Source organism: Salmo trutta, chromosome 37 (assembly GCF_901001165.1).
Source record: "Salmo trutta chromosome 37, fSalTru1.1, whole genome shotgun sequence".
Lineage (NCBI taxonomy): Eukaryota > Metazoa > Chordata > Actinopteri > Salmoniformes > Salmonidae > Salmo > Salmo trutta.
The window spans coordinates 5,832,958-5,854,451 of record NC_042993.1 but is presented as its reverse complement, the minus strand read 5'-3'; the positions used below and the strand labels follow the sequence as shown (position 1 = coordinate 5,854,451).

The 21,494-nt window shown below is 44.3% G+C and overlaps 1 protein-coding gene across 1 annotated transcript in view; it reads left to right on the top strand.

Annotated features, from left to right (window-relative positions):
* The window catches only part of LOC115176347 (pleckstrin homology domain-containing family O member 1), a 57,290-nt gene extending 49,518 nt beyond the window's left edge, over positions 1-7,772 (top strand). The window contains exons 5-6 of the mRNA XM_029736274.1: positions 3,327-3,428; positions 3,704-7,772. Coding sequence (XP_029592134.1) covers positions 3,327-3,428; positions 3,704-4,492 — 891 coding nt within the window. The 3' untranslated portion in view covers positions 4,493-7,772. The remainder of the gene's footprint in view (positions 1-3,326; positions 3,429-3,703) is intronic.
* The last annotated feature ends 13,722 nt before the right edge of the window (positions 7,773-21,494 follow it).

The following is a 21,494-nucleotide window of genomic DNA, read 5'->3' as shown; positions in this document are numbered from 1 at the left end:
AGTCACATGATAGGATGGCGTTTTAAAACATCCTCAAAAGTTCTATTCAATCTGTGGATTCCTCCTGGTCGGCTGTATCACATAGAAATACTAGATTGACTTCAGAATATTGGCTTACAATAGATGAACTAGATACATCTTGACAATTGGATGTGGGACAATTGCTGATCCAAGGTTTTTGTCAAAGGATGATGGATAAAAAAAATCGGGTTGAGTTTGGGTTTAGTCATTGGTTGTCATGTCAGAAAGAAGGCAGGTCATAGCTGTAACTGCATACATTACATGATTGTGGAGCGACAAGCTTACAAAATAACACAACAGTATGTTTAGCAGAACATAAAAGTTGCACCCATCATATAATCACCATTTAAACCCACTCTGTTATGTCCAACACCGGAGATGGATAATGTTGGCAAACACCGGAGATGGATAATGGATAATATTGGCAACAAATTAAATCCCTTAAAGTTTGAGGAATGAGTGGCACTTTACTGTAATGGAATGACTCCACCACGCCTGCACCCCAAACCCCTAACCTCCCATCTAAAACCCCTAACCTCCCCTCTAAAACCCTTAACCTCCCCTCTAAAACCCCTAACCCCCTCTCTAAAACCCCTAACCTCCCCTCTAAAACCCCTAACCTCCTCTTTAAAACCCCTAACCTCCCCTCTAAAACCCCTAACCTCCCCTCTAAATCCCCTAACCTCCCCTCTAAATCCCCTAACCTCCCCTCTAAATCCCCTAACCTCCCCTCTAAAACCCCTAACCTCCCCTCTAAAACCTCTAACCTCCCCTCTAAAACCTCGAACCCCACCTCTAAAACCTCGAACCCCATCTCTAAAACCTCGAACCTCCCCTCTAAAACCTCTAACCTCCCATCTAAAACCTCTAACCTCCCCTCTAAAACCCCTAAACTCCCCTCTAAAACCCCTAACCTCCAGCTCCTAAAATACAGATAAGCCACATTGTCACATAAAGACCTAAATCCAATACTCACCGCCATGACTCTGTATTGAGGACACAAGGCTCTTAGGGTGGGTGACTGGGTGTAGTCACAGGAAGTCAGGCCACATTTTATTTTTTTATTTTTTATTTAACCTTTATATAACTAGGCAAGTCAGTTAAGAACAAATTCTTATTAATTGTATTTTATTTTATTTCACCTGTATAACTAGGCAAGTCAGTTAAGAACAAATTCCTACTTAAAAAATAAAGAAAAATTATACTTTATTTAACCAGGTAGGCTAGTTGAGAACAAGTTCTCATTTACAACTGCGACCTGGTCAAGATAAAGCAAAGCAGTGGGACACAAACAACAACAGAGTTACACACGGAATAAACAAACGCACAGTCAATAACACAATAGAAAAAATCTATTGTCTAGAGATAGTGGTGTGCAAAGGAGCATAAAAATAAATAACAATATGGGGATGAGGTAGTTGGATGGGCTATTTACAGATGGGCTATGTACAGGTGCAATAATCTGTGAGCTGCTCTGACAGCTGATGCTTAAAGTTAGTGAGGGAGATATGAGTCTCCAGCTTCAGTGATTTTTGCAATTCGTTCCAGTCATTGGCAGCAGAGAACTGGGAGTTTATTTACAATGACGGCCTACACCGGCCAAACCCGGACGACGCTGGGCCAATTGTGCGCCGCCCTATGGGACTCTCAATCACAGCTGGTTGTGATGCAGCCTGGATAGCTAACCTAGTGCTCTTAACTACACACATATGCTGGTCATCTCCATCTTTTCTCGTTCCACCTGATAATGTAATGGTTAGAAGCGTTCAGATCCAATTGACAATTATGACGTAGATATTAGACATAAAATCCCAGCGGATAAAATATGACATGTTGCTTAGTCCCACTAGCCAGTGAATAAACTACACTCCAGCTGAACTCACTTCATCAGTGGAGACTGTGTTATCACTAGATGACAGTGCAGACGTGTTGGTCATCAGTGTAGCTATAGGTTAGCTATAGGTTAGCTATAGGTTAGCTATAGGGCTGAACTCACTTCATCAGTGGAGACTGTGTTATCACTAGATGACAGTGCAGACGTGTTGGTCATCAGTGTAGCTATAGGTTAGCTATAGGTTAGCTATAGGTTAGCTATAGGTTAGCTATAGGTTAGCTATAGGGCTGAACTCACTTCATCAGTGGAGACTGTGTTATCACTAGATGACAGTGCAGACGTGTTGGTCATCAGTGTAGCTATAGGTTAGCTATAGGTTAGCTATAGGTTAGCTATAGGTTAGCTATAGGTTAGCTATAGGTTAGCTATAGGGCTGAACTCACTTCATCAGTGGAGACTGTGTTATCACTAGATGACAGTGCAGACGTGTTGGTCATCAGTTTAGCTATAGGTTAGCTATAGGTTAGCTATAGGGCTGAACTCACTTCATCAGTGGAGACTGTGTTATCACTAGATTACAGTGCAGACGTTGGTCGTCAGTGTAGCTATAGGTTAGCTATAGGTTAGCTATAGGTTAGCTATAGGTTAGCTATAGGGCTGAACTCACTTCATCAGTGGAGACTGTGTTATCACTAGATGACAGTGCAGACGTGTTGGTCATCAGTGTAGCTATAGGTTAGCTATAGGTTAGCTATAGGTTAGCTATAGGTTAGCTATTGGTTAGCTATAGGTTAGCTATAGGTTAGCTATAGGGCTGAACTCACTTCATCAGTGGAGACTGTGTTATCACTAGATGACAGTGCAGACGTGTTGGTCGTCAGTGAAGCTGTAGGTTAGCTATTGGTTAGCTATAGGTTAGCTATAGGTTAGCTATAGGTTAGCTATAGGTTAGCTATAGGTTAGCTATAGGTTAGCTATTGGTTAGCTATTGGTTAGCTATAGGGCTGAACTCACTTCATCAGTGGAGACTGTGTTATCACTAGATAACAGTGTAGACGTGTTGGTCATCAGTGTAGCTATAGGTTAGCTATTTGTTAGCTATAGGTTAGCTATAGGTTAGCGGCCTGTTTCCCAAGGCCTTATGCAAATTGTTGTGGCCCATTTGGCCCAGTGAATCACATGCCTGTACATGATCAATCAATGATTAGGTCCATAATACTGATCAATAAACTACCCAACCCACTCTGACACAAACACAGTCCTCAGGCTAATGTGAAAGCATGTCAATCCCCTCACTCTACATGTGACTGTTCCATTATCTATTTCTCTCTCTCTCTCTCTCTCTCTCTCTCTCTCTCTTTCATCTTTCTTTATCTCTTTCTCATCTTTCTTTATCTCTTTCTCTCTCTCTCTCTCTCTCTCTTTCTTTCATCTTTCTTTATCTCTTTCTTTTTTTCTTGCTTTCTTTCAGGTGATGGTTGAGGATGAAAACCTTCTGTCCCATCTCACACGGGACAGGGCTAAGATCCCTCACACACGGCGCCTGCCTACACGAGGACACATCATGGCTGTGGTAGGTATCCTGCTTCCCCTGGCCTGTCTTGTCTTAGCCCTCCTTATTACCACAACGGCTGGTTGGAGACAATTCCAACTCGGTCAATTGAGCTTTAATTCAATGAGTCAGTTGGACATGGTAATGATCAAACTACTTTCAACTGGAATTTTTCATTAGTTTAATCCAATTCATTTCCTAACTTAACTAAATCACAATGGGCCTTACCCTGATCTCAGTGTTTCTCACTGTGTCTAATATCACTAACAGACTGTTTCTCCTTGTTCCGTATCCAGGCCTCCACTTCTACCTCTGACGGCATGTTGACCCTTGACCTGATCCAGGAGGAGGACAGCCCCAGCACAGACGGCCAGGACACCTGTGACAAGAGCTTCCGGGCCAACCTGGACAAATCCACTCAGCTCGACTGCCTCAGGTCCAAAACAGAGGGTGCCATCAGTAGCATCTGTCTAGCGACTCCCGCAGAGGTCACTGGGAAGTCCCAGAGCCTGCCGCGCGATACCGGGGTCACCTGGGACGACAAACAGCAACTTCAGAGCCCGATGGGGAAGTCCTGCACTCCTCAGCCGGGCAAGAGGCTCACACCAGCCGAGAAAAGCCGCTGCGCCTCCATGGACGAGATCCTCTCACACTCCGGGACGCAGGCCACCAAAACCAGGACATCCATCCCCCGCTCTGCCACCTCCGCCCCCCCGGGCAACCTGCCGCCCATCAGCCAGCTGCAGGACCTAATCGCTCAGAAGCTGGAGAGAACTCAGGAGCTGCTGATGCAGGTGCAGGGGACGAAGGGGGAGGAGGTGGAGCGGGGGAAGGGGAAAGGAAAGGACTCGCCAGGTTCCAAGGGCTCCAGGGGTTCCTCGGACGGGGCCCGGGCAGAGGCAGAGAGGCTGCTGAAGGAGGCAGCGTCCACATGGGATCAGGCAAAGGATGTTCTAGAGGAGGTGAAGGAGCTGAGGGCTCTCTACCGTCAGCTGGACTCCTCGCCCATCACCCCTGCCTCCCTCTCACCCCTCACACCCTCCAACAGCGGCAAGCAGACTGACTACAGGAAGAGCATGATGTGACTGTCAGAGAACTCAACACAGACTGGACTATGAATCCCTAAGCAAAAAAAACATCTCAACATGCAAAGCCACAATATTGTTAAATATGTCTGTTTCTCTCCTTCTGTGTCCTTTCACTTTATTGATGCTGTGACAAATTGAGGACATTCAGTTGCCCAACGACGTCCCCTGTGCTTGACCACTGTGCCCTTACATGTCTGCTTGATGAAGGGTGTGGGGGGCAAAGGGAAGGGGCCAATCTAGGGTCTGAGGTACATGTTGGCCAGGGAGTCCAGTAGAGATCCTGTCTCTCTGTACTGACCGGCTGCTGAAAGACCTTGTGATACTGCAGTGTCGGGTTTTACTCACAATCTCAATGTTTTCCTCTGCGTTGGTTGTCAAACAGGGGATGTTGCAAGGTTTGGGCGAGGCTCTGCTCTCCAGGGATAGACACACAGTGGTTGAGGATAACTCAGATTACAGGAAGGGAAACATGGCGTCCAGACCAGCCCGCATGTTGGGAATGGGAATGTTTTCCTTTTTCTGTTACACAACACACTGGAAGGTTGGTCTGAGCCAGATTCCCAACGACCACCACTCTAAAAGCAACAGCAGCCCACCCACCGTACATCATACAGTACAGCATTCTCCCTCCCTCCCTCCCGCTGCTGCTCTGGGAATGGAGCTCAGTGGACTCCTCATCTCTGCTGGTCCATTATGATTCACAGGGGCAAGGGGAACCAGTTCACATAGTCAGAACACACTGGCGTTCCATAGGGTGTTTCTGTCTGTTCCATGAGCCATATGATACAGTCAAAATGGAGGACGTCTGTCTGGGTTGTGTTGTTACTAGATGGTACATACTAGGACAGGGCTGTTCCTTTCCTGTAGGCCTACAGCCAGTTGTCTTCAGCCAGTTGCCACTGCAGCCATTGATTCTCATGCTACTGTAGAGCCATGGAGCCGGGATGGCGTCTGTGTGTGTCTGGTGTGAGTGGGAGTCATGACATAGAGGTCAGATGCAGTACTGAGGAGAGGAACCACTTGTAAGTGATTTGCTAAAATCGTAATAATAACAGAATTGCACTATGAAGGGAGGCTGTAAAACAAGAGGATGAAACTGGTGGTTGGAAACTGGAGAGAACAGATGTGTCTAATATGGCTTTTCATTCTGTTCTACATATTTGTTACGACAATCTAGTGTTTCTAGAAACATACAGGCTGCATAGTTCCAACGCCTTGATACCTAAGACAGTCGCTCGGCTCGCTACTGTTTGAAAATCTGAGCTTCTCAAAGATACAATGCTGTTGATGAACGCATCCCTCCGTCTAGCTAACAGTGAAGCTAATGCTTGACCTCTGACCTCCCTGTCCTACTTAAGGTCTTATTGGGTTTATGGCAGTGAAGAGAGCTATGCAACGTAGCACAAACACACACAACCACAACGAGAGAGAGAGAGAGAGAGAGAGAGCGAGCAGCGGCCAATGGACTGCGTCGCCTGATCAAAACATCCAGTGCGCCTCTCCAGAGCACCCCGCCTTGTTTTATAGTCAGTAGCTACGTATGTTATGTGTTTGCACAGTGCTGTGGAAATGGTTCGCTCTGAACTGTCAGACAGACAAAAAAAACAGTGTTATGATTATGTTGTTATCATTGATTGTATTTTTTATTTGTTTAAAATGCTTTTGTAGGATGATTTAAGGCACTCTTTAGAGAAGAAAATGGCCGGGGCATTCTAGAACGTTCACACTCTTAAAATGCTCAACTGGAAACTCTGCATATTGTAGTGTTACTCTGTTTGTTCAACCAACAACCACAACCCAATAGCAGAAGTCAAAAATCATTAACGTTGAAGTTGGATATGGACATGAAAGAGGATGAAGTGAGAAAGATATGTTAGAAAGAAGACAACAGGAAACATTTAACGGAGTAGGCCATAAACAATATTTTTACTAGTATGTCTATTATTGTTGTTATTTAGTTTTATCTGGGAGGAAGTACTATCTTGTGTGAGGCTGAACACAAAACCTAACGTTTGTGCAATCCTGAAAAGATTGATATGACCGCCGATGCACTGTACATACTCAGAGCAGTTTGAATCATCTCAAAGGATGTTGCTGTATTTTCTTATTGCGTTGCGTTATGATGGAGACGGAAGTGGCTTTGCTTTGCACTGAAGTTCCTCACTTCTGGACTGTCAAAGTACTTGAGACATAACCACTTGTGCAATTATAACAATCAGCCTAATTCAGACAACCAGTGTTCTACATTGAATGTTTGCTTTTTTAAGTCAAAACCTAGCCGAGAATTGTAATAAAATGATTTTTGTATGTCCATTCAGAAGAATACCCTACTGGAATACAGGGCTGGTTTTCATAGGAAATGCTGAGGTAGGAAGTGATTGATCCAAGCATTGTTTTTATGGCAGCAATAATACCATCTTCAAGCTATGCCAAAGATAATATGGCTGTACAAGGAAATAAAACTATTCCCATTGAAATACTTCAATGTAAATAAGGATGTTTCATACATTCTAGTTGACAATGTAAACGTCAGCCTATTTGTTCTGACAACCATACCACATGTTGTGTCACACCAACTCCAACCTTAATAATCCATCAAACACCAAGTCAACTTAACCTCTTCTACAGCTGGCAATGCATTCTGGGATATAATAATAATATAATATATGCCATTTGGCAGACACTTTTATCGAAAGCGATTTACAGTCATGCATGCATCCATTTTAGGTATAGTGGCCCCTGGAATCAAACCCTCAGGTATGGCAGTACAAGCGCCATGCTCTACCACCTGAGCCATACAGGACCAGGATACAGGATCAGGATACAAGATCTGTGGCCACAAGCTGTGAAATCCAGCCAATATTGGCCACACATGGTCACACACAAACGCATAACATTCAATCATGACTGTTTTCTTATTTCTGTAAGGTGAAATGTCTTCCTTCTTTTTATGTATGACATGTTGTCATATTTTCAGTTTCCTTTCCAATTTTGTTCACCAAATGTGGGTCCGGCACCAAAACAGTAGCTACCGCAGCCTTAAATACCAAGAGGAATATAGGAAAGTTACTCAGCAACTACAATGATTGTCCCCCAGCTATTTACAAAATCCTAATTCTTGTGCATTATGGGTGAGATGAAGATTGTAGCATAGGAATACAATAACAGTACGAGCTAGGTGGATTACTAGATGGGGATGGAGAAGGTATTGTTCAGACTCAGAGGTTTAAATCCTGCTCCCTCAGGGTTCCATTTTAATAAATTGTGCTAAACAAAAGAAATGGAGGATTTACTTTCTCTTCATCTTTGACCAAATCTGTTCAAGAGCATTTGAAATTACACCCACACTCTCTCTGCCAGTCTGTAGAAACTGTATGTACATACACACACACACACACACACACACAGAGACAAACACACACACACACACACACACACACACACACACACACACACACACACACAGGAATGATTCCATGCATGTGTGCACCTCACACCATGTTTCAGAAGCTGCCTGCTAGTCCAACACAGACAGACAGAGAGCTGGGCCTCCGGCATGACGGACTGTGTGTCATCATCCTCCTGTGTTGTCACTGCCAAAGACAGTACAGAGATGGTTGCACCTCCTTAAAACTGGGTGAGATGTGGCACCGATGTTCACAGCCCCATCGAGGCAGGAAGAGGAACAGATACTGACAGTGATTTTCAATGAGACACAAAAATACACCACAGAAATGAAGAAGCCAGAACACAGCTGAGAGAAGTCTACTGTGTGAATAGAATACATCCAATACATCCTCTGCCCAATGCACACTTAAATATGCATGCATATTACCCTGTCTTTCTCTCGCTCTCTCTCTCTTTCTGTCGTTTGTTCTCTCTCTGTCTCTCGTTCTCTCGCTCTCTCTCTGTCTCTCTTTCTCGGCCTGTGGAGATCCTGACACTCCATAGGGCAGAATCCCCTCCCAGAGGGTAGCAGGCCCCTGTGGCCTCCATGCTCATTAAACACATGAGAGAGGTCCCTCTGCCTCCTCAAATTAGGACTGACGCTGCTCTGCTCCGTGACTAACTACAGTCACACTCCAGATGTCAACACTTCATCCAACAGCACAGCAGACAGGAAGAAGCTTGCTGTCACCACGAGTCTAATGGGTGTATATGATTTTATGAGCGACAGAAGAAAAGCATCTCATGGTCACCTCAAGCATCCTTGAGGTATTTGTTTAGCACACGTGTTATGATCATTGTAGGCCGTCATTGGAAATAAGAATTTGTTCTTAACTGACTTGCCTAGTTAAATAAAGGTAAAAAAAATAAAATATGAACATGCATCTGTGGAATGGTCGTTAAGACACTAACAGCTTAGAGATTGTAGGCAATTAAGGTCACAGTTATGAAAACGTAGGACACCAAAGAGGCCTTTCTACTGACTCTGAAAAACACGAAAAGAAAGATGCCCAGGTCCCTGCTCATCTGCATGAATGTGCTGTAGGCATGCTGCAAGGAGGCATGAGGACTGCAGATATGGCCAAGGGGCAATAAATTGCTATGTCCATACTGTGAGATGCCTAAGACAGGATGGACAGCTGATCATCCTTGCAGTGGCAGACCAGGCATAACAACACCTGCACAGGATTGGTACATCCAAACATCACACCTGCGGGACAGGTACAGGATGGCAACAACAACTGCCTGAGTTACACCAGGAACGCACAATCCCTCCATCAGTGCTCAGACTGTCTTCAATAGGTTGAGAGAAGCTGAACTGAGGGCTTGTAGACCTGTTGTAAGGCAGGTCCTCACCAGACATCACTGGCAACAACGTCGCCTATGGACACAAACCCACAGTCACTGGACCAGGCAGGACTGGCAAAAAAGTGCTCTTCACTGACGAGTCGTGGTTTTGTCTCACCAGGGGTGATGGTCGGATTCGCGTTTATCATCGAAGGAATGAGTGTTACACTGAGGCCTGTACTCTGGAGCGGGATCGATTTGAAGGTGGAGGGTCCGTTAGGGTCTGTGGCCGTGTGTCACAGCATCATCGGACTGAGCTTGTTGTCATTGTAGGCAATCTCAATGCTGTGCGTTACAGGGAAGACATCCTCCTCCCTCATGTGGTACCCTTCCTGCAGGCTCATCCTGACATGACCCTCCAGCATGACAATGCCACCAGCTATACTGCTCGTTCTGTGCGTGATTTCCTGCAAGACAGGAATGTCAGTGTTCTGCCATGGCCAGCGAAGAGCCCGGATCTCAATCCCATTGAGCACGTCTGGGACCTGTTGGATCGGAGGGTGAGGGATAGGGCCATTCTCCCCAGAAATGTCCGGGAACTTGCAGGTGCCTTGGTGAAAGAGTGTGGAAACATCACACAGCAAGAACTTCCAAATCTGGTGCAGTCCATGAGGAAGAGATTCACTGCAGCTGGTGGCCACACCAAATACTGACTCTTACTTTTGACCCCCCCTTTGTTCAGGGACACATTATTCAATTTCTGTTAGTCACATGTCTGTGGAACTTGTTCAGTTTATGTCTCAGTTGTTGAATCTTGTTATGTTCATACAAATATTTACACATGTTAAGATTGCTGAAAATAAATACAGTTGACAGGACATTTCTTTTTTTGCTGAGTTTATATATATTATTTCAGTTTTTTGAATTGAACCTTTATTTAACTAGGCAAGTCAGTTAAGAACAAATTCTTATTTACAATGACAGCCTAGGAACAGTGGGTTAACTGCCTGTTCAGGGGAAGGACAACAGATGTGTACCTTGTCAGCTCAGGGATTTGAACTTGCAACCTTTCAGTCCAAAGCTCTAACCACTAGGCTACCCTGCCACCCCAGGTTCATTGAACAAGCATGGGAAACAGGGTTTAAACCCTTTACAATGAAGATCTGTGAAGTTATTTGGATTTGTATGAATTATCTTTGAAAAAGGGCCGTTTCTTTTTTTGCTGAGTTTACAGTACCTTACTATTAGAAAAATTGTATTACCTTTGCTGATCTTCGTCAGAATGCACTCCCAGGACTGCTACTTCCACAACAAATGTTTTTTTGGTTCCAAATAATCCATAGTTATGTCCAAATACCTCCGTTTTGTTCGTGCGTTCAGGTCACTATCCAAAGGGTAACGCGCGAGCGCATTTCGAGACAAAAGAATTCATAATGTTCCTTCACTGTACTCAGAAGAATGTCAAACGCTGTTTAAAATAAATTTTTATGGTATTTTTCTCGTAAAATAGCGATAATATTCCAACCGGACAATAGTGTATTCATTCAAAAAGGAAAAGAAAAAACAGCATGGTCGCGGGACTGCGCATCTCCAATCTCTTTGTCACCAGGCAGACCACTGACAAACTGTGCTAGTATATTCTGCCCAGAGACAGGAGACGCCTCAATCCGCTTTCTGAAGGCTTTAGAGAGCCAATGGAAGCCTTAGAAAGTGCTTCGTAACAGCTCAGATACTGTAGTTTTGATAGAGAACCAAAAGAAGAACTACAATTTCACAGACAGGCCACTTCCTGCTTGGAATCTTCTCAGGTTTTGGCCTGCCATATGAGTTCTGTTATACTCACAGACACCATTCAAACAGTTTTAGAAACTTTAGAGTGTTTTCTATCCAAATCTACTAATTATATGCACATTCTCGTTTCTGGGCAAGATTAGTAACCAGTTTAATTCGGGTACGTTTTTACTCCGGCCGTGCAAATACTGCCCCCTAGCCCCAACAGGTTTTAAGTAACCTTCTGTCTTATGTTACGATACCAAACATAACACATCATACTAATTTAAGTAAGTAAAATTTAAATGTACTATTTTACGTCTAGTCTATGAGACCAGGCTGGTGTTACCCCCAAATAACATTAGGGTTCAGTGAATATAAACTATGAGCAAGAAAAAGGAAGATGAAGAATGTCTACAACACAAGTGCCTCTTCCTGATTCCACTCGGCTGTGTGCGGTTAGTCACGGACTGTGTCTAAAAATAACAGGCAGAGCTGATCACGCTCCTCTCAGCAACACACACACGGTCTGGTCTGTCTGTCTCAGACGGTGTCATGGCTCTGTTCAGAGCAGCCTAAGTACTTAAATTGAGCGTTCTTGGCTCAGTTCCATCATTTCCACTCAAACATTACATTTTCTTGGGGTGAAAAAAAATCTGAAAAACTTGGAGGTTTATCCAACTGGCCTGAGATCTATTTGTGACTGATGTTCCATGAACTCTGTCTTTCATGTGTTTTCTCAAACATGAATAGTCAGAATTGTCAAAACATTTAAGCAATCCATGCTATATAATGTAATAAAGTAATACTTAGCAAAAAATCTTTATCTGGTGCTAACATCATGTGTCCAAACCCAATTTACAACTCCATCTATGTTCTGCCAGAGAGACCTCTCCTTGCCATGTAGCCATATTGACTTAAACCACCTCAAAGAATACTGCAGCATATGTTGCACATTTCTCCTTTTAAATTCTACTCTAATGCTGTTTCCACATTGGTGTTCCAGTCCAACTCAAGCTGTTTCATTTTACCACACTGCATGATGGGAGTGAGACAGATGTCCTGCCAACAGGCATTCTGGGTACAGAGCTCATGTTGTGGAAACCATGCAAAGCTGCTGCTCTCTGGGTCTGCCTTTGATTTGCATATATTTGCCTTCCAGAATTGGAAGGACCACAACAAGGTGTTCTGCCTTATGGGTGAAGAGATGCTTCATGGGAGAGCCTACATGTCACGGATCCCTCGGGAACTTTCATTGTGCACACCTTGCCCCTATTCCCACTGATTGTACTTGTAAACTCAGCAAAAAAATAAACATACCTTTTCAGGACCTTGTTTTCCAAATAAATCCAAATAACTTCACAGATCTTCATTGTAAAGGTTTTAAACACTGTTTCCCATGCTTGTTCAATGAATCATAAACAATTCATGAACATGCACCTGTGGAACGGTCGTTAAGACACTAACAGCTTAGAGACGGTAGGCAATTAAGGTCACAGTTAGGAAAACTTAGGACACTAAAGAAGGCTTTCTACTGACTCTGAAAAACATCAAAAGAAAGATGCCCAGGGTCCCTGCTCATCAGCATGAACGTGCCTTAGGCATGCTGCAAGGAGGTATGACAGCTGCGGGACAGGTACAGGATGGCAACAAGAACTGCCCGAGTTACACCAGGATCGCACAATCCCTCCATCAGCGCTCAGACTGTCTTCAATAGGTTGGGAGAGGCTGGACTGAGAGCTTGTAGGCCTGTTGTAAGGCAGGTCCTCACCAGACATCACCGGCAACAACGTCGCCTATGGGCACAAACCCACAGTCACTGGACCAGACAGGACTGGCAAAAAGTGCTCTTCACTGACGAGTCGTGGTTTTGTCTCACCAGGGGCGATGGTCGGATTCTGGTTTTATCGTCGAAGGAATGAGCGTTACACCGAGGCCTGTACTCTGGAGCGGGATTGATTTGGAGGTGGAGGATCTGTCACGGTCTGGGGCGGTGTGTCACAATATCATCGGACTGAGCTTGTTGTCATTGCAGGCAATCGCAATGCTGTGCGTTACAGGGAAGACATCCTCCTCCCTCATGTGGTACCCTTCCTGCAGGCTCATCCTGACATGACCCTCCAGCATGACAATGCCACTAGCCATACTGCTCGTTCTGTGCGTGATTTCCTGCAAGACAGGAATGTTCAGTGTTCTGCCATGGCCAGTGAAGAGTCCGGATCACAATCCCATTGAGCACGTCTGGGACCTGTTGGATCGGAGGGTGAGGGCTCGGGCCATTCCCCCCAGAAATGTCCGGGAACTTGCAGGAGCCTTGGTGGAAGAGTGGGGTATCTCACAGCAAGAACTGGCAAATCTGGTGCAGTCCATGAGGAGGAGATGCACTGCAGTACTTAATGCAGCTGGTGGCCACACCAGATACCGACTGTTACTTTTGATTTTGACCCCCCCTTTGTTCAGGGACACATTATTCCATTTCTGTTAGTCACATATCTGTGGAACTTGTTCAGTTTATGTCTCAGTTGCTGAATCTTGTTATGTTCATACAAATATTTAATAATCTAGAAAAAAGAAACGCACACCTATAAAGGCGAGGTGCTGGCTAGCGGAGCAGAACACTAGAAAATAAAGGAAAGCCGCACACTCTAAGAGCTCAGATGCAAACATTTTTTACAAATATTTACACATGTTAAGTTTGCTGAAAATAAACGCAGTTGACAATGAGAGGACGCTTCTTTTTTTGCTGAGTTCATATATGTCCTTTGTTTACCTTGGTGCTGTCAATTATTGTTACAATGTCCGTTGGTGCGTGTGAGTACCTGTGCTGTGTGTTTGGGCTTTCTGTGCCATTGTGGATTGAGCAGGTGACTACGGGTCTGATAATCATTGTGCGCTAGTGTTATCTATTCAAGGTTCTCCTCGCTCTTTTGTTTGGGTTTCAACCCTGTGCTTTTGTTACTTGTTTGTTTGGTCTTCGTCCCGTGCCTTTACACGGCACGCCGTAATTTGGTGCCTAATAAAAACAACTATTACGCATTCCTGCGCCTGTCTCCCCAATCATTTATATCAGCGTGACACTATATCTCTGGAATACTACAACTGACAAAGTTTGTGAGGGTTCAAATGCCATGACACCTGCAAAGAATGTTGTGCTCTAACCTTATTGCAGGACAATATGCTACTGGCCAATATTCCTGAGCTTGTCATTCATACAAGTCTGCATCATGTAAAGAGACCAGGGGCTCTATTCAATCTGCATTACGGAATTTCTGCTTTACACCGTGATTCAAATTTAAAGGCAATGTTCTCGCTTTAGTGGAGACCGCATTCACGGTAAAAGTTGCATATCTTGGCTCAATCTGAAACAACCTTTACATTTCTATTGAGGAATCTGCAACGCTTCAGCCATACAGACTGAATAGAGCCCCAAGTCATGAGATCATTGGGCGCTAAAGTAGGCTATCATTTATTTTTTACATTCACTTTACATTTTGTTTTGCCTAGCTATTTACAAGCTCATTTGATTTGACTTTGCTTACATCTGATTTTGCCTTTAACTATTTGCAACTTCCCTCACCCCATCAGAAGATCATGTATTTTGTGAATGTGCTCTGTTGTGTTCAGTGGGGATTTATTTTAGCTTTGATCACCATGGAGATTTGGGTGTGATGGGGTGAGATTGTGTTGGGCTGAGCCTCCAGGTCGAGGGGGAGAGGAGAGGAGACAAGAGGAGGAGAGAGGGGAGAGGAGGGAAGGATAGGAAGGGAGAGGACATGAGAGGAGGAGGAGAAATGGGTGAGGAGAGGAAGGGAGAGGAGTAGAGGGGAAAGGAGGGGAGAGGAGACACCCTCCAGCTGCTTGACCCTTGGACCAGTCTGACTCTGCTCCTCTCTGGGGATGGGACACAGTCTCTGAGCTCTCAAGGGGATTAAGGATGGTAGGAGCAGTGGGCTGTGAGGAATAGAGCGGGAGAACACAGGCAGTGTGTGTTTGAATGTGTTTGAATATGTGTGTGTGTGTGTGTGTGTGTGTGTGTGTGTGTGTGTGTGTGTGTGTGTGTGTGTGTGTGTGTGTGTGTGTGTGTGTGTGTGTGTGTGTGTGTGTGTGTGTGTGTGTGTAATTCCAGGGATGCGTTCTGCTGATACACTCCTTTTGGGAGATTCCCTTCTTTGCTGTGTCAGCAGACTGTCAGAGTCTTAAAAGACAGCCGAAGCTCCAGTGAGGCCTCCTGTACGTGTGCACTGGCTTGCTTCTGTGTGTGGAAACGGAGAACGATTTGTTAAGAAGAAAAGAAATCACAAATCCCCCATTGACAACCATACATAATTGATGCATAAGTTAACCATGCTTAGCCATGTGTGCATATGGAAGGTAGGCAGGCAGACAAAAAGCCCAGTGTAACTGCAGCGGCTCAGGGAAACCCTTCCCCCTAGAAGCTGATTGTCCATATAAGGCAAGGAGCAGCCCGAGCACTGTGATTTGCTGGCTTACAGACACAGTGAGGAAGGAGGGGAAGGTTAATGCAGGGGCGTGTGTGTGTGTGTGTGTGTGTGTGTGTGTGTGTGTGTGTGTGTGTGTGTGTGTGTGTGTGTGTGTGTGTGTGTGTGTGTGTGTGTGTGTGTGTGTGTGTGTGTGTGTGTGTGTGTGTGTGTGTGTGTGTGTGCATAAATGCGTGTTTGTACTTGTGTTGCAATGAGGGAAGTAGCTGAGGACCAAAAAACAAACATCAATAATAAATTGATGATCAATATAACAGTGTGTACGTATAGTGATAGCAGAAGTTATGTGAAATCAACTCCACCATGTACAGCAGCACGTGGATTTATGGGACTGTGTGTTGACATGCAGTAGTATATATGCATATGGTATGGCCTAAGTGTATATGGTATGTGTCTGTGTGTGATTCCAGGCCAGAGGGGATTTATGGGGCCTGGGATAGCTATAGAATGCATGATGACAGAGTTATGTAACTGCAGTGAACAATACCTCCATATGATCAGAGATGCTGACTGATGAAAGAGTCCATCAGCCACCTGACAAGGCCATGCTCTATACAAACTCTCTCTCTCTCTCTCCTTATCTCTCTCTGTCTCTCTCTCACTCTCTCTGTTTCTCTCTCTTTCTCTCTCCTCTCTCCCTCTGTTTCTCACTCTGTCTGTTTATCTCTCTATCTTTCTCTCTCCTTCCTCTCGCTCTCTCTCTCAGTTTCTCTTTCTCTATCTCTCTGTTTCTCTTTCTCTGTTTCTCTCTCTGTGTGTCTCTCTCTCTCTCTCTCTGTTTTCTCTTTCTCTGTCTCTCTCTCTCTCTCTCTCTCTCTGTCTCTCTCTCTCTCTCTCTGTGTGTTTCTGTTTCTGTATGTGTCTCTCTCTCTCTCTGTTTCTGTGTTTCTCTCTCTCTCTCTCTCTCTCTGTTTCTGTTTCTGTGTCTCTCTCTCTCTCTGTTTATGTTTCTGTGTCTCTCTCTCTCTCCCTCTCTGTTTATGTATCTCTCTCTCTCTCTCTCCCTCTCTGTTTCTGTGTCTCTCTCTCTCTCTCTCTGTTTCTGTGTCTCTCTCTCTCTCTCCCTCTCTGTTTCTGTCTCTCTCTCTCTCTCTCTCTCTCTCTCTCTCTCTCTCTCTCTCTCTCTCTCCCTCTCTTGCCAGACAATGTTAAGTGGTGCTTCCTCCCAAACTGGACAGCAATGACAATTCTAATGTCTGTGCTATTGTGTGTGGCTGTGAATTATTCAACAGCAGACAGGCAGCCCTAACCCTCATCAGCTTTCAAACAGTAGTATCGCAGTGTGGTAATGTTGTTATCAGTAAGCATTTCTCAAAGACACAATCCATTGTCTTTCTGCTAGTGTAATGTGTTGTGTTTTATGGATTATTCTTCTGTGAAACCAATTTCCTCTTGTTTTAAACTATATTCTGATATATAAAATCTATCAATTGTTGTGTATTGTGATAACATTCTGATTGAGTGTGATCATCACACAGTATCAACTTCAACCAGCTCCCTCAAACAGTCCACAGAGCATCATTCATCATATCACTGAGTAATGTTCCCCCTGGATGCCTAAACTGAATGAAGTGGCCTCTATTGCCCTTGGAAGTGCCCCAGTGGAGCCCTAAATGGGGGCACTTGTGCCCTGGTGATCTGCCCACCCCTGCATGGCCCCAGGCAGGGAACATGGAGGCTCAGGGACAGGGGTGGTGAGGGGTACTGACTGACCCTGACATTGGCCATGCCATGGGGTTAGTCATCCTGGAGGTCACCCTGGGTCACCTTGTGGAGTCTGCTTCTCTCTGCTGTTACAGTGCCTTTCTCTGTCCATTCCACTGATGATGCAGTGTGTCTGACGGCTAGGGAGACAGAGGGTAGGGAGGTGGTGGTGATGGTGATGGTGATGGAGGAGGGAGGGAGGGATAGCCCAGCAGATGCTACACACAGACTTGACAGCCGCTTTTGTGACTCTGGAATGCGTTCAAAAGCGAGATGAGTTATGATCCCCGGCAGGATTCGGCGCTGGGCCGGCTGAATCCCTTCGATGAGCAGGGAGAGGAAGAGACGGGTGGTATGTGATTTGGCGCAGGGCAGGCAGAGGCGGCTGGTGGGTGAGGAGGGAGGGGATGAGAGGGGGAAATCTCTCTTCTTGCTGATGAGCGGTGCTGCCCGGGGTGAGCCAGCCGTGGTGGGACATGCCACCTTTTAGTGTGGTGCCCTACTCAGATCGCTAAGCTACTCTGTCTGTCACTGCCAGCCACAGTTCACCTCAATACACTGGGCTTTGATCCGTCTGGCCTGGGTATTAGGCCCCATGACCTAGCTTTTGTTGTACTGGGGTGGATGTACAGTATTAACAGATGTTGATACGGATCACAGAACACCACTATTATCAGACTATGGAGGGGCCAGGGATGATGATAGCAGATAGCTACACAGCATTACACAAACAGGGCTAAACAGTCATATGCTTTTAACTAACGAAATCCTGCTGATTTAGTATTTAGTATTTAGAGGCAGTGGGTACTCTTCCTGGTGTCCAAACAGGAAACAACACAACAAATAAAATACAGAATTTAAAGTTTTGAACTATACTACCATAAACTCCCCTTTCGAAAAGTGTTGGGGTGACATATTCTGATATACACTGAGCGTACAAAAGATAAAGAACACCTTCCTGATATTGAGTTGCACCCCTCCCCCTTTTGCCCTCAGAACAGCCTCAATTCTTTGGGGCATGGACTCTACAAGGTGTCAAAAAGCGTTCCACAAGGATGCTGGCCCATGTTGACTCCAATGCTTCCCACAGTTGTGTAAAGTTGGCTGTTAGTCCTTTGGGTGGTGGTCCATTCTAAATACACACGGGAAACTGTTGAGTGTGAAAAACCCAGCAGCGTTGCAGTTCTTCACACAAACCGGTGTGCCTGGCACCTACTACCATACCCGGTTCAAAGGCCCTTGAATCGTTTGTCTTGCCCCTTCATCCTCTGAATGGCACACATATACAATCCATGTCTCAATTGTCTCAAGAATTAAAAATGATTCTTAACCTGTCTCCTCCCCTTCATCTACACTGATTGAAGTGGATGTAACAAGTTGCATCAATAAGGGATAATAGCTTTCACCTGGATTCACCTGGTCAGTCTATGTCTGGAAGAGCAGGTGTTCTTAATGTTTTGTATACTCAGTGTATATAATATTATTTTATTATATACAGTACCAGTCAAAGGTTTGGACACACCTACTCATTCAAGGGTTTTTCTTTATTTTTACTATTTTCTACATTGTAGAATAATAGTGAAGACATCAAAACTATGAAATAACACATATGGAATCATGTAGTAAGCAAAAAAGTATTTTAGATTCTTCAAAGTAGCATTTTCTCAACCAGCTTCACCAGGAATTATTTTCCAACAGTCTTGAAGGAGTTCCCATATATGCTGAGCACTTGTTGGCTGCTTTTCCTTCACTCTGCAGTCCAACTCATCTCAAACCGTCTCAATTGGGTTGAGGTCAGGTGATTGTGGAGGCCAGGTCATCTGATGCAGCACTCCATCACTCTCCTTATTGGTCAAATAGCCCTTACACAGCCTTGAGGTGTGTTGGGTCATTGTCCTGTTGAAAAACAAATGATAGTTCCACTAACTGCAAACCAGAAGGGATGGCGTATCGCTGAAGAATGCTGTAGTAGCCATGCTGGTTAAGTGTGCCTTGAACTCTAAATAATCACAGTGTCACCAGCAAAGCACCCCCACACCACGACACCTCCTCCTCCATGCTTCACGGTGGGAACCCCAATGCGGAGATCATCCATTCACCTACTCTTCGGCTCACAAAGGCATGGCAGTTGGAACCAAAAATCTCAAATTTAGACTCATCAGACCAAAGGACAGATTTCCACCGGTCGAATATTAATTGCTCGTGTTTCTTGGCCCAAGCAAGTCTCTAATTCTTATTGGTGTCCTTTAGTAGTGGTTTCTTTGCAGCAATTCAACCATGAAGGTCTGATTCATGCATTCTCCTCTGAACAGTTGATGTTGAGATGTGTCTGTTACTTGAACTCTGTGAAGCATTTATTTGGGCTGCAATTTCGGAGGTTGGTAACTCTAATGAACTTTTACTTTGCAGCAGAGGTAACTTTGAGGTACAGGTGAACCTGTAGCCATATTACTTCAACAGCATTTGACATGAGATCCTCTCTAGGCTTTGTAGGAATATGACTCTGAATATCAATAGCAATACCCCTCTTGCCGTTCCTGTCTCTTCTGTAGATGTTATAACCATATATTGCTACCACTGTATCTTCAAAGGAATTATCTAAGTGAGTTTCAGATATAGCCAGTATAGGAATGCTTTCTGTTGTTAGCAAGTTGATTTCATGAACCTTGTTTCTTATGTTAATGTGGGCTACTTTTTGCGCTTTTCTGGGAATCTTGATTGTTTTTATTGCTTTACTGGGATTCTTATCAGAGGAAGACATGACAGCGATATTTATATTAGAACTGTTCACTGTTTAGTGGGATTCTTGCTATGGCAAAACATCTCAGTGCTAACAGTATAACTCAGGTTCATAGGCACATGATTACTGCTGACAATAGCTGTTGGATTTACAGAAGCATTTAGAGTAACAAATTTCGTTACTTACATTGTGACTGCCAACACCCCTGGGAAAATGTACATTTGCAGCAGCCCTTCAACAACTCAGCAACACAATAGTAGGGATTATCTGAGCAGGGCTTGGGTCACTGATAAGTCATTGTCTCAACGCGGCCTTGAAATGTGAGGAAAGGGCCCAGGCACCAAGATGACTTGGATGGACTTTATCATTCCTGTAGAGCATCTTCTGTTTCCAAAAGTTGTCTATAAAAGTTATGCCAACAAAGCTTTTATACTGTAATGCCAGTAGCCCGCTGAATCTTTGCTGCCGCAGCCCAGCGATGGCACTGGGCCTGAAATAATCGCCCGCTTTCTGGAGTCTTTCAGAGTTGAAATGAGTTCTTTAAAATCCAGTTTCGAGTTTACCCTCCTAATGTCGTTTGACCCCCCATATGATTGTCTAAAACACAAAATCAGATTTTATCAAAACAAACACGTCTGTGCTGTGCAACATGAAAACAATTGAACAATCTTCCTGTGGTTTGGTAAAAAGATGACACCTATTTTGGAATGTACTTTTTTTTACAGCTCTAATTACATTGGTAACCAGTTCATAATAGCAATAAGGCACCTCCGCATTGCGTCACGCCTAAGGACAGCCATTAGTGGTATATTGGCCATATACCATAACTCTGGCCTTATTGCTTAAATATAACTTATAAATAACTCATGAGCTTAGTTCAACTGTTGTACCCCATCAGAACCCAAAATAGCTTGTTTTACAATGTTTATTAACAAAAGTAAACTATATAGCCTCAAAACACAGCTAAAACTCTCATTTAGATATTATGGATGATTCATACAAAGCTAAAGATTTGAGTGGTGACATTTCTCCAGCCCCATCCCTCAGCTTTTTACCAAAACAAGGGGGAGGGGGGTGCATTGTTAGCTTCAAATGCTGATTGCCGCTTGAAATCTAAAACTTAAAAATCAACAAAAATGACCTGATCAAAATTACAACTAGCTTCGTTCTTTTTTGTGTGTATTTGGGGCTTTTAGGTTTCATCCATCACCCAAATCCAATGCAAAACGTACTGAAGCGTCAGAGCTGAATGTTGCCCGGATTGAGGTTTCTGGGCTTTCAATGTTAAACTACAGGCTATAGCACCACCACCTGGTTCATGTCTTCAACTGGCCTCTCTTCAGAGTTCAGACCTACTGATGGGGTACACATCCATTAGATATCAGAATAAAACTGACCTGTGACCAGAAACAGTTATTCATCTGGAGGGTCAAAGTTAGTACTATTCCCATTAAATAACTTGATGGAAAAAAGTTAAAACATAAGAATTAACAGAATTTATTTATTTAAAAACACTTCAGAAGATGAATTAACATAAATTCCAAAACATGAC